Source organism: Erithacus rubecula, assembly GCF_903797595.1.
Source record: "Erithacus rubecula genome assembly, chromosome: 4".
Classification (NCBI taxonomy): Eukaryota; Metazoa; Chordata; class Aves; order Passeriformes; family Muscicapidae; genus Erithacus; species Erithacus rubecula.
Window position 1 is genome coordinate 30,562,528 of NC_136686.1, and position 13,986 is coordinate 30,576,513.

At 43.5% G+C, this 13,986-nt stretch overlaps 1 protein-coding gene across 1 annotated transcript in view; it reads right to left on the reverse strand.

The window, feature by feature from the left end:
* The window catches only part of GRIN2B (glutamate ionotropic receptor NMDA type subunit 2B), a 200,869-nt gene that overhangs the window by 72,522 nt on the left and 114,361 nt on the right, over positions 1 to 13,986 (reverse strand). The window contains exon 4 of the mRNA XM_079304518.1: positions 4,806 to 4,920. Within this exon, the coding sequence (XP_079160644.1) occupies positions 4,806 to 4,920 (115 nt within the window). The remainder of the gene's footprint in view (positions 1 to 4,805; positions 4,921 to 13,986) is intronic.

Below are 13,986 nucleotides of genomic sequence, written 5' to 3' on the forward strand. Positions count from 1 at the left end.
GCTGATAATTACAGCACCAGCAGCAAGAAAATATTTTATCTGCTGGGCAGATTGAAGGTTGATAGGGGCAGGGGATTAGTACATGCAGCAAGAAGAATAAATCTTTCAACATAAGTTTCCCATCTGTCCTCTAAGAAGGCCTGTAGTGGCACCCTGACCAAAACCATCACCTGGGGCTTTGCTTGTCCAGACAGAAAGAGGAGTAAATGGGGCATGTTTAGTAAGAGATGGAGGGAGATTGTGAATTAGGGGGCTCTGTTGGGGTGGCACAAGAAGTTGGTGCCATGAACCTCATGGGACAGTGCTCTGAATCTCCAGTGGCACACCTAAGAGAGGAGCCTGAGCACAAACTAGTGATAGAAGTGATGCAAAAATCATTAGTAACTGAAGTAGAGAAAGAATCTGAAAGAGGGCCTCAAAGTTCCTAACATTTGTGTCACCCCCAGGTTTGCTGGGGGAAAGTGAGAAAGCAGGTGAGAGAATCTGGGAGCTAAAGGGATAGGACTGCTGGAGGTGAGCTAGTGGGATAGGAGTATAGAGAAGGAGGATGTGAGCAAGAGCTGGAGATAGCAGCACTTGCTAACTCTCACAAAGGGATCATGAACCCAGAATTAAGTCCTCATATGTGGGATCAGAGAAGAGCAGAAGAGACAGGCAAATAATGAAGAAAAATACTGGGTGAAAATTCTTCCCACACAAATATCACAACCCACTGACAGAGAGCCTGTGTAGTACTGACCCTCTGGCTCACTTTGCAGGACATCTGGCCCCCACTCATCACTGCCCTGAGGCATGGCCTTCACCACCTGCACCTCGATGATAAATACCACAGGCACCCAAAACACACCTAGACTATCTGGCCAGTGAAGCAAAGAGCTTTACTAACCAGCTGATGAAAAGGTAGTGAGGAAAGGCATGCAGTGTTCTGCACCCAAGGAGCAGAGTACAGAGCAGTGAATGAAAGCACATTTGCTTATCATGACGAATCATTACTCCTGGTCAAGACAAGCAGGAGAGCTCGAGTTAGAAAGTGGTTTCTCTTCTTGTTCTTTCATGATTTCAACCCTCCAAGGCTTCAGTTTGTCTGAAGCACTCATGAGAAGATTTATCATCATCAGAGTCTGGGGGCAGCTGCAGCTCCTCTAGGAAATTAATTCCTGTTCTGAAATAACTGGTGAGGTTGTGAAGATATTTATTCCCAAATTGCAGAAAAAAAATCAAAATTGCAAAAGATTTCACAGACCTGAAATCCTGATACAGTTCAGTTCTGTCTGGATCTTTGCTGCTCAGAAAATGGAAGACTTCACACCTATTTTAAAACATCTTTTTATATATCTCTACTCCACGAGATATACCCTCAAAATCAATTTGCCATCTTTCAAGAATCAAATGCACCAAGCTGTACAGAGCTGCAAACTGTGTTACTAAACCCAGAGGAGACTAACAGATGATCAGAAGACTAGAAAACATGACCTACCAAGAAGGGCTGAACAAATTCTTGTTTAACCTACACCACAGATGACTGGGAGACAACATGACAGAAGACTCCAAAGCCAGATGGGGACAGTACACAATTCCCTATTTCCATTAGGGAGACATGAAGTATTCATGGGCTTAAATTGCCATCAGGGAAATCTAGGTTAGACATTAGAAAAACTTAGTAGGGTAAGGAGAAAGAAGCTGTAGAAGAGACTGACTTGGGATTTCATGGGATTTCTAGCATTTAAGGTCTCTCAGAACAGGTGAGACAAACATTTGTCAGGAATAATTTCAGTCTATTGGGGCACAGGGAGGCACTAGATGACCTCTTGGTGCTCCTTCCAGGCATAGCATCTGATTATGGATAAAAGTGTGTAGTTAAAGACCGAGCTGCAGTGAATTCATGTAGACCAAATAGGCATCTCCTACATAACCTTTCCTCTCATGTCTCCTACTGCCTGTTTGTCTAAAAGTTGTCAAGATGAAGCACCTTGCTATTTACATAAAATTAGTGGGAATTTGGATAATGTTCCAAAGCACTTATGAAGGTATTGGGATTGTGTGCTAAAAATATATTAATAATTTCATGTATTGTGGCATTGCCTGGGAGCTGTTGTTAAAGGCCAGCAGTTTGTGCTGCCTGACTCTCTGCAAACATGAAACAAAACTACTATCTTTGTTGCAAAGATCTGTTTCACATTTATATTTTTATGTTTGCATTTCTACTGAAGGGAAAAAAAAATTAAGAAAATGAACATGAGGTTCCAGGTATTAAAAGTTTTGATCTATGATCAGAACACATTGGAGATGACTTCAGGGTCTTCCAGGAAGAACCTGCCAGCATAAAATTCAATCAGTTCAGAGTTTGATTATAATATCTGATCCTCTCTGAGGAAGACACCCACTTCAAGATAAAACGTTTGTGTTCAGGAAGCACTACATGTTTTTCTTATCACAAATACCGTAGTTCATCATAGCCTCGTTTTGGTCTGGCCCAGCTCCTATGAAATGTAGGATTGATTTGATTTAATGAATGCCAAGTAGCCCCCACAGACAGCAAGGCTCAAGCATGTCACAGGTCTAATCCCAATACTTCTGATCACCAGGAACCCTTCTATTAAATTTCTGGTTCATCTGAGAGACAACAAATACACTCTCAGAGACTGAACAACCTTTCTTACCACTGATGGAAGCCACCAAGCCTTCACTGAGGGTGCAACATGTGAAGCATGTGACAGGCAAGATAAAAACAGGACTGTATTTGCTGTGCCTCCCCAGAGACTGCAAAGCATTCCAGCAACAGATTCCCACAGCCAGCCCTGCTAACAACCCCTAGGAGGATTCATGCTGCTACCGCCTCATTTTCCTTCTCTGACAATGGAGTTTTCCCCCATGAAAACAAATTTGGTGCCAGCTAGGAGCAAATCCTCCTGGGCTTTTCCTGCTAAGCTTTAATGAAGTTGAGTGACAGACCAAGCCTGATGTGAGGCCTCTACAGCCTGAGCTTTGCATGTCCACACCCTGTGCAGTACCTAGGCACCTGCCTTCAGCTATGTCCAGGAGTTGTCCACATATGCTATGCCCTTGTTTCCTCACACTCCTGGCACACTGAGACCTCTTCTGACTCTGCCAAATCACACACCCTCATCTGCTCTGAATAGTGCCAAGACCATGAGGTAGACAGGTCCTCCTGGAAACCAGGCACAGGTTGGGACATTTCACCTTCTTCCCAAATCCCTGCAACTACTGGGAGGCCCTAGTGCCAGGCACTAATGTGATTGCTCTTCTGTTTTACTCACAAGTTGTTCCTACAGCTCTCTTCTGAATACTCTTCTCCTGACAGCTCCCCATTTCACTCTTATTTCCCCATTAATTTCTTCCTTACTTTCCCCAAGCAGGTCACAAGCAGGCAAGGAGATAAAGTTTTCTGTGCATGGTGTGACAATAGGGCATTTTTCTAAGCTGTTGCACCAGACCTCTCATTAGGGATAGAAATGGGCCAAGACATAGACTCTCATTCAACAGCCTAAAAAGGGTCCCAGTCATTCTTCTTTACAGATTAGCCATCCTGACTCTGCTACAGCAAGCTCCTGCTGTAGGGTCCAGCTTCAGACTCTGACTGCTGGCTATTTACTGCTGGACTATGGCTGGACCATGACTGCAAGTATTGGTTTGCAGGCTCTGAATGCAGGCTTTACCTAGCTCACCTATGACTGCAGCCTCCAACAGCAGGCTCCAACTCCATCAGACCCAGACTGATCTCATAGCAAATCTTTTACCACAGCACCTCTCTGTTTTGTTCTTCTTTGTGTCTCTCTGGATCCTTCCTCAGGCATCCTCAAGATCCTCTTCCTCCCAATCAGCCAACCCACCCTTTCTATTACACTTATCTTTATTAGTCACAGCTGTGACCCATTAAGGGCAAGGCTATTGTTTGATAATTAGTACAAGTGTGATGTGTCAGGGGTGAGATTGCCTGTAACCTCTTCTTCTACACCTGCACTAAGCCATACACACAGCTGCTTCCAGACCAACTTCAGCTTCGTATTTATTGAGTGTTCTGATGAACGCTCCTTCCTTTGCTCTGACTTCTCACAATCATAACTTTTTTATATCTTTATATCTCATTTTCTTAACCCTTAATTACCCCTCTCTGCTGCTTCAACTGAAACCCTCTGGGGGTTGTTTTTTGTGCTTGCTCTGAGCCGGGACCACTGACATGTATGTGGCAGGTGAAATGAACCAAAACTTTCCACTAACTCAGAAATTCACACCAATTCCAAAATGGTGCTTTGGGTTACATGCAAATTATTCCAAAATATGCAAATTTGGATCTTTGAACAACTCAATATGATCTCACGTTCACATCCTACTTAATGCACCATCTCATTGTGAGGGACACTGGCCAGGTATATCAAGCACAATTAATACTGGCATTAATTACTAATTGTGGCTGTGCCTCAATCATAGTCACTTAGTGCACAGAACTTCAATGCCACCAAACCATACAGAGAAATATTTTGTGTCTCAGCCATTGCAACTCATGGCACAGAGGAGGTATCTTCTCTGGAAGGCTGGAAAACTTATGCTCAGAGGTTACAGAAAGGAAGCTGCTGAATTTTTTATGCATGCTAATGGAAGACTGTAATGGCATCCTGCATGGAGAAGACAGCAGCCTGGGCATTGGAGATACCAGTGGTCTGGGATACAAGAAGCAGATTGCCAGCCCTTGATAAGAAATACAGAAAGGTGGAGAGATTATTTGCCTAGAGCCTTCCCCCTTCTTCTTCCCTGACACAGTTAGAGAATTACCAAACATATCCTACCCTCTCCCACTTCCTCTCCTTGGTCAAAAGGATGATGACCAGCTTGGGATGCATCTGGTATCCGTCCTCACTGAACGACAAATTCCTGCCTTCAAAGGTGACATTGATCAGGTACCTGCAGAAGAGAGAACAAGGAGAACATTAATGCTTGGAAACCAAACCCAAAGCGAGACTCTGCTTCTGCTCTTCAACTCACATCAGCACAGTGCAAACAATGGAAAATCTAAGAAGAAGGGAGTTAGAAAAACAATGGACAATCAGTCCAGAAATTGGGACAATCAGGCTAGAAAGGGCAATTGTCCCCATTTTGTGACTGGGACAGGGAAGTGATGTACTGTGCCAGCTCTCAATGAATTCCTGAAAGCACATCTGAGAGTCACACACACACTGTATGCCCACAGTCCCTGGTCTTCCTCTGCCTCAAAGGGCAGAAGGATCCATAGCAATCAGCTGTGTAAATACACACCACTGCCTGCACTTCACTCACTCTCCAAAGAGGATTTTCCATGCCTTTTGAGGACAGTGATGGGTGACAGGTGAAGCAGTGGAGACAGCTTCCCCCAGCCAAATATCAAGGCAATGACTGGGGAAGCAGCAGACACCAGAGGAAGGAGCAGCACACCTGTAAGAAGCTCTATCCCTGTCAGAGCCAGCACACCTCATGGGCCCCAGACTGACCCTGTGAAGGAGCTTAGGAATAGGGATAAGGATATTGAAAGAGCCCAGTGAAAGTCCTTTTTCCTAGGGACAGAGTTGAGCCTTACACACAGTAAAATCAAACTCAAGGGTCATCAGCCCTGCAGCCAGCATTAGTGATTCTCTTTGTCTGAAAAGGCCCCATCACTTCTGCAGAGGGCACTCCCTGTTGGGGTATTTCATATCAGCTGTACAATTGGACAGTTAAACAGTCCAGGTTTCAATCCCATTTATCCTAAAACCTCCTTACTCAGCTCTGGTAATAGGGAAGACCTTTAAGTGGACTGAGATTACAGCTACACTCATTTCAAGGCCTTGCTGCATTGTGAGAACATGTTAAAGGGGTGTTGCTGTAAGTAAGAATCAGGTCGATTGTTCTCCTAACTTTGGACCATCTAGAAATACACTGTAGGGAAGAGGAGGTAAATACATATTTCACAGTTGAGTGGTTTATGTGACATCGCCATGGCACTCTGACAGTTTGCCCTGTTCGTATATTTCACTTCAATTCACAATCCTGTTGCATGAAGTAGATTTTACCTTTGTAAATCTGTTCTGGCACCAGTAGCATCACATCACCCTGAGAGGCAGAGGTGACCAAGCTGCCTGCAGGGCTAGCCCCTGGACTCTGCACTCCCCTGCTTTGCACAGTTCTGCAAATTACACAAGCAACATTTCTATTACAGACATGAGAGGTTCTTCTGCTGTATTACACCATGACATCAGGAACCATTTCCTAATATTCAGCTTCAATTTGTCCCTTATGAACTCAATTTGAACCAATTTCAAGAAAATAAATAAGAGAAAAAAATTGGTACTTTCAGTGGGTTCACGTTTTCCAACTATCTTCACAAACAGACCTCCCTGCTAATCTAAGGAAAGTATTGTATCAAGGAAACTTCTTCAAACAAATAAAAAAGCAGGTCATGATTTTAGTTTCTTCCTTTTCAAACTAATTCCATTAATCAACCAAACTCATCTACTAACTCCCCATTGCCAAGTGCAATCAGCAATTATGTTTATTTCTAAAGGAAATTCCACACTTGCTCCACGTTGTGACCTTCAAGGGACACGTTCAACTTTGGAAATACAGCCATAAGGAGCCCAGCATGAAACATCTGCAACAGGACAATTTTCAAAGGCAGACTATTGGTTGTTTTCCAAAAACCAAAGCCATTTGGAACCCAAACGTTGAGCGAACCCCAAAACATCCTCTGCCTGGAAAATCTTAGCCATGCAATTGTTTGTAATGGCATAAAATACCCCATATCAGGACTACACATGCTCTCTTTCTGTTTTTGTTTTTGTTTTTGTTTTTTCCCAGCTGTGTGAATTATTCTGATACTGAGGAATGCCAGGCACAGACCAGTGCAAGGTATGTGCACCTTACAAGACCTAGTTAAGGGTCTGGTGGTGGGAGGGATCTTCTAGTGGACCAAGACTAAAACTTCATGACTTCTCTGCACTGGCAACCAGAGTAAAGACAAAGAAAGGCTCTAAAAAGATGAGGATGCTATTAGCCTGATGGGAGTTGCAGCTTTGTATGTCAGTAATGAGTAAGCAATGCCAATATCTAATTAAACAAATACCAATATTAAACCTTTCTCAACCCTCTTTCTCCTCACACCCAAGAACGATTCCACTACAGGAATCTCCCTTGCACAGCATGACAAAAAGAGTTCACAGAAATCAGCAACAGATATGAGACAAGAGAGTGTCATTTATGCTCATTTTCACTGGAAAGATTAGAACCTCTAATAATAATCAAGGTGGAATCATCAACGACTATGATCCTTGCAGCTGCCTTGAGATTTACACTTAAAGCAGCACTAAAATCCCTTGCTTCACACCTTAATGACTGAAATTAGCCTCCAAATTTGGCAATATAACTCTTCAGTGTTTTCTTTCCAACTCATTAGCAATATGTTTACAAAAGTTTTCAGGAGATGCATAGAAGAAGTGGCATCCCCTCCCAGCTTTCCCTGCTCTCCTGTACCTCTCCTACCACCTATCACAGGGATGCAGAGCAGCTCACAGGCAGCTGCAGGGCTTGGTGGGTGCACTGAGCCCATGTGACAAAGCAGCAGGGCTTGAAGGACTCCCAAGCAGGCCGAGTCAGCAGCAAGCAGCAGCAAGGCAGCCACACTCGAGTGGCTCTGCCCTCCACTGCAGCAGGAGCCATCCCCTTAGGCAGCACCGCTGCTGCCTGCTCTGCCAGGGGGATTGGCCTCCTCCCTACAGCCTACACACACTCCAGTCCTAAGCAGGCAGGCAGGGGGATGAGAGACTCCCTGACACGTCTGAACTGAGCCACCAGCTGTAACAGGGGCACAACATGAGGGCAAGCAGGTTGTGCATGCAGGTGATGTAAACCAGGAGGAAACTGTGCCTGTAAAAATCTTAATGCCCTCATGTTTGGGACTCCAAGATGGAGATAGTTAGAGAAGGGGGGCATGGTGGGGGCTGACACAGGCAATTTAATTCAATTTAATTTGCTAGAAGCACCTTTCAGCACAAGATTTGGCCTATGTGCCAATTTCTGGAATTACTTGATGCAAGCACAGAAGGGTTGAGCCCTTCGCCAGCCCAGTGGTGATGCAGGGGATGCAATGCTCAAACTCAGATGGTTGAGAGCAAAACAGACACAGCCTGTGGAAACAGGCTGACACTGAGCCCTGAGTTATGGACAAGCAGGCAGGAACAAAGGGACATGCCCTTGGGCACAAAGCAAATTAGACCCAGGGGGACCGAAGTCCCCATCCTGGGCTCTGAGGTAACATCACCTATCCTAGATGTAGGGCTGTCAGCCCTGCAAGTTAAAGCAGAGTGTTTTAAAGGCTGGTTGACATAGCAAATAGAGCATTAAAACCATATCAGATGGCCAATTTAGGACCAGCAGAGAGATGATGGCATTTTAAATGGTTTCAGCCAGTGATGGAGAAAGCCTGGAGAGACAGATGTGGTGGGAGCAGGGTGCTTGAGGGAACACACAAAGAGTGCTAACCAAATTTTTTTCTGCCCCAGAGACAGATGTGAAGGAGATGCATTTGAAATCATCAGTAGCCACTCACAATCAGCACTTCTGCCTCCAGTGCCTTGCTCGGAATCAGCTCCTCCTAAGCCCACTGACTGAAGGGACAAATTTGGACATTGCATCGGTTCACTCCGTAACATTCCCTGCCTCACATGTGTGCAGCACACACACACACCCTCCCCTGTGTCCTGTCAGTGCTTGTTATGCTTCAGTGAGACAAGCAGTGTGTCTGAAATGGCGTGATTATCCTTCCATCGATCGCTTCCCTGAATAAGGCAGACCATATAAATAAAACAGCCTCTCCTCAGTCAGCACTGGGGAGTAATCTCAACAGGCCAGCACACAAGGGAAAAACAGGCTGTGGGTGGAGGGTGGGGAAAGAAAAGCTGCAGGATGCCTTTTACCTTTGCAGGGTAAAAGGCAGGTGGAATGTGATGCAGGATAAAGGGAGGCAGATCACCATCATCCTGTCTGGAATATCACTGTAATGGGAAACACTGAGGCCAATCATAACAGCAGTGAGATGAAAGCAGTGAAAGGCCTTTACCCCACAGAATCTGCATGGTGAATCTTTTTTCCCCCTCTAGAGAGCATTAAAAATTCACCAGTATGAGGTATGAGGGAACAGACCCACTTCATGCCCAGGAAGGAGCAAAAAACCAAAAGCATGTTACTACATTTTAGTAGAAGTGCCCACAGCTCCAGAGCATGTTCCCTCTCTCAGCACCAGCAAGATCAACCCAGCCTTGCCTGATACAAACAACCAGGGCAGAGTACATCAATGTAGCCCTGCAGCAAGGTGGGCTGTGAGGGTCCACCTGAACAAAGATGCTCCTGAAAAAGGATGGGCAGACAAAAGGATGAGTGGACTCAAAGGACAGGGAAAATGGAGTCTAGGACCAGTATATTTATCTACAAATGGGAATTCTGACCTTCAAGGGACAAGTGATTGATAAAAGACTTAAGCAGCACTAACTATGCTCTTAATGCCTTCATCTGACTGAAATAATATTGATTTTTTAAATGAGAAAACTGCAGCTGATCCCTTTTGCTTCTGACTTATTCCTCCATTCTCCAAACCCATGGAAAGTTTAAAATAATACAGATTTCATTTCTCTATACCATTGTTCCAAATTTCTGTGGCTGCCTCTGCCTCAGAGCCCAGCCAACTCACACACAAGAGTCATCCAGACCCAGTTGTGCATGCACAAGGTCTCTTGAGGTAAGACAGGCTCCACAGGATATCAAACCCAATTGTTCACCCCAAAAAAAGGCAAAAGCAGGCTCTGGCTGGGCCTTTGATCAAATTTCACCATGGAATTTGTTCTGAAAATCCTGATGCTGAGCCTTTCAGAGGCTCTCCCTGCTCACTGCCCCGCACTGTCCCTTACGCTGCTGCGCTGTCAGTGGCTTATGGAGCTGTGAAAGGCAGGCACATCTGGCTGTATCTGTTTAACATCTGCCTGGTGTCAGGTACAATTTAGAGAGAAAGAGGGCATGAGTGCAGCTGATTTTATGTAACAAGAAGCTATTATGAAGAACAAAACCAAAACAAGTTGGAAAAAAAATATAGAAATAAAAAATAGAAACAAACATTGACTAGGAAAATTAAATCTTAAGGGAATGGTATCTCACTCTTCTGCATTTGTTTCTTTCTCTTTCACTGTCAGTGGTACCACTGAGTATGGGGAGATGCACTATAAGAAAGAAAGAGTAGAAAAGAGTGCTTCCAAATTCTAAATTGTACAGGCATCCTGCACCAGAAGATCTGCCCAGACTACACCCTAAATTGCTTCTAGGAATCGATCTGACCAGTGGTCTTCGAGAAATGCCCAGAGCTCAAGATTGTTTTTATTAAGCAAAAAGATTTGGAGATCATCTAGATTAGGAAATATCCCTCAGGCTAAAAGATAACAGAGATGTAAGAGACTAATTTGGTTTGTCTCTGCTGTCCACACCTTTTTAGAAGACAAGAGGGCAGCTACTGGGCTGCAATAAAATCAGTGATACTCATGTGACATCAATGGACTGATACTGGTCAATCCACTGGCTCCTCACCTCTAGGAAGATGAATTTTTTTGGTGTTCAGTCCTGGACTCTGAAATAACCATTTCTGGTGGACAACAAATTTCTACTGAACTGTCCTTGCTGTTTCTCCAACATATTTAGCAAAGTTGCTTTGAAAACAATGTGTGCGTGTGCTGAGTCTTCCAAGTGAAACTCCTCCATACAGTGGAAGGATGAATCTTTTCCACCAATCCCTCTCTTAATCTTAAAAAAAAAAATGTACTTCCACTTTGCTTCCCGTTTCTTCTATTTTTCTGCCACAAATTTGTCATTTCAGAAAGACTCTGAGGTGACAGTTCCTGGGGACTGAGGATATATCTATCCTTGGAGGATGCAGGGAGCCACAGCAACGGCAGGGTTGCTCTCCTACATGCATTGCTTGATCCTAATGAGACAAGACCATTCCCAGAATGAGAAGCAAACTCTCTTTCCACAGTGCATGCAGCTCCCAGCCTCCCTCAGAGATTGTAAGGGGAAACTCATCATCACACCACAGGGTTTTCCTTACAGACAGGTATCCTTCAGGAAGCAGACAGGCTGGGGGAGTTATTGTGCAGGATTACTGAATTTACCCTCTAAAGGGAACATGGGGTCAGCTCCCACTGACAGTAATGACATCTAGGTGGAAGGCTGCTTGTCCAGCTGCTTCAAGGAGTTTCAGCGTTTTCACAATAAGTTCTTCCTCCATGTACATAATGTCATCCAGGACCTGATCTCCCATTTGCTTTTCATCCTTTGCAGTCACTGCCTTTTGTGCTAATGGGCAAAGAGGTTCAGGCCCAGTGGCATTTCACACTCCCTCTGCCAGGGTGCTGCTGACAGTACCAAAGCCAGACTGTATGTGACTTGTAGGAGACACAAATACTCAATAGGGTGAGGCAACCTGTTCCTGAGAAAAAGAGCAGGATAAATCTTCATTTTGCCCTGTGTACTATGCTGGTCACAGCAATATTTTGAAATTTCAAGCAAAGACAATTTTTTCTCACAGACATCCTGACTTACCCATTTTCACAAATGCCACAGCCATGAAAAATTATCCTTTTAAACAGGATAAGAATGTAGCAACAACATTTTCTCATGAAGAAGTCAACATTTTTTTGGAAAGAAAAAGAAAAAACATAAGATCTGAAAACTGCAGCAATCTTGGACAGAAGATGAAGCTTCTGGTACCATGATGCTCCCACAGAATCTGGTCTGTTGTGTCACACCTTACACCCTTTCTTCTGTGGACAAGAGTGCCAGTTAAAACACATCTATGATCTGCCACATGGAAAGAATCCTACAAGGAAAAGCATCACCTCAACAGCAGAAGGAATATCACTGAACATTTAGTTCAAATTTTGTGAAGGAGAAATAGGAATACAAAATTCCCATACTCCTAATCACAAGAGACAGCATATAGGATTTCCATGTCAAAATATTCCCTTTTAAACTCAAAATACTTGATTTACACATTTTAATTTCTTCTAAATTTATCTCTTTTTTTTTTTTTGTCGTCTTTTTTTGTTTGTTTGTTTTCTGGGAAAATGACACAGTCCTAAGTAGCTAGGGAATATACCTCTAAACCTTCTGGCCCCACTGAAAATAAAATAGAAATAAGGAAAAGTGTTCCAAGAGCATAGTCTGTTAAAGCTAGCAATATCTAAAAATGTCATAGGAAATCAGTCTATTCTCAGAAAGGTTTTTGTAGCCAGAAAAGCTTTGATAAAAACAAATATACTTCTGAACTGACTCACCAAACCTTTAAGTAACAGAAAGTAGCTAATAGAAAATTAGCTTTAAGGTCAAAATTGTTACAGTCACTGGATAAAATAAAACTAAATGTTCAGTTCAAAATTGGATCAAGCTGGAAAGCTTTACAGATTTATTAAATTCCTGCCAATTCCTCTTTTAAAGTATAATTTTTTTATTGCTACACCTTTACATCCTTCCTTATTCATTAGGTACAGATAACATATCACTTTTCTCCAAAGCAAAAATAGTTTCCAGGGTATTTCTTCCATATGAAAGGACTAAAAATCAGCTTATATAGGACAGTAAAAGCATGGAAAATTACATTTGTCAGAACAGCTGACAATGGGTCATAATTATGTCTCGGCACCAAGTAACAGGTCACTGATGAAAGCCACAGCACTAGAATAAAGCAAATACTGAAAGGTTAGGAGATGTCCTTCAGATCTGCTAATCTGTTTTAAGGCATAGTCATACAATCATTGATAGGAGAAGGAGCCACAAAACAGAAGTCAAATGAGGCTCTTCAGTGATTTTTCACCCAGGATGATGTCTTTCAAGCTCTGTCAATTTGAAGAGCTGTAAAAAAATATTCCAGTTGAACTACTGTCCCTATGCAGTGAATTTAATCCCGCTGACAGCAGCCTTATTTTTCTAAATAATTTTTGTACATCCCCTTGAAATCTCTCACATAGCTGTGGACCACAGCTTAAAAACTGGCCAAGCAGATTGTGCATGTCCAGGACCTCTTTGGCTTTCTGAAGGTGGCTGGTTGGCAGGTGAGGAGCCAGCCACCAGGGCATCTCACTATTTACCTGGAGCTCATTCCACTTTCTGTCCAGAGAGTGAAGGCCAGCAAACAGGTGAACACGTCCATTTACCTACAGAACCTTCAGAACATTTTAGCTTGTGGAAAAACACTCAAATCTGCCAGAAAGGTCCATCTCACTGACAGAAGCCAGGCAAGGATAAACCAGTTGGAGACTGAAATTTTAATCCTTTCATTATATTCTCAGAAAGAGCAAACTAGCTCAACTTTTTTGACCTAAGGAGAAGCCACTACTGATTTTGGGGTTATTCAAGTTTATCAAGTGTTGAAGGAATTCACGCCTTTGTAAGGGGCAATGAATTCACAGAGCTGGCGGGAGCAGAGTCGTGCCTGCAAGGAGACTCACTCCAAAAAGTGTGACTGGATTTTCTTGGATCTGTAGCAGTTTGGCCAAGCTGGCACCCTATCACTTTCTCCCCTATAACATCTCCAAGGGGAATTGATTCAACAAATAAACAAATACAATCACTCCTGTCTGTAACTGGGAAGGAAGGGTCTGGAGGTTGCTCTTCCTTTGCCAGAGGAGCCTCTCTCCCTCTGCTGCTGTTCCCTCTCCTTTCTCCCTCTTTCTCTCCCTCTGTGGGTTGATGTTTCCATGGAAACGTGTTCTTTAGTGCCGCTGAAATTACATTGCATTTAAAGCATTAACCCCTCCTTGGTCTGAAGAAAGTCTCAGAACTATTAGGGCTCCCTTTTTTTTTTTTTTTTTTTTAATTTCCCCCCTTCCCTTTAAGCTTTCTTATGAATTTTTTTGCCCTGTAGCATTAGGAAAACCTTTTTCTTTCCAAGAAGGCCTCCCAGCTACCATTTGCTTGACAAGGGTT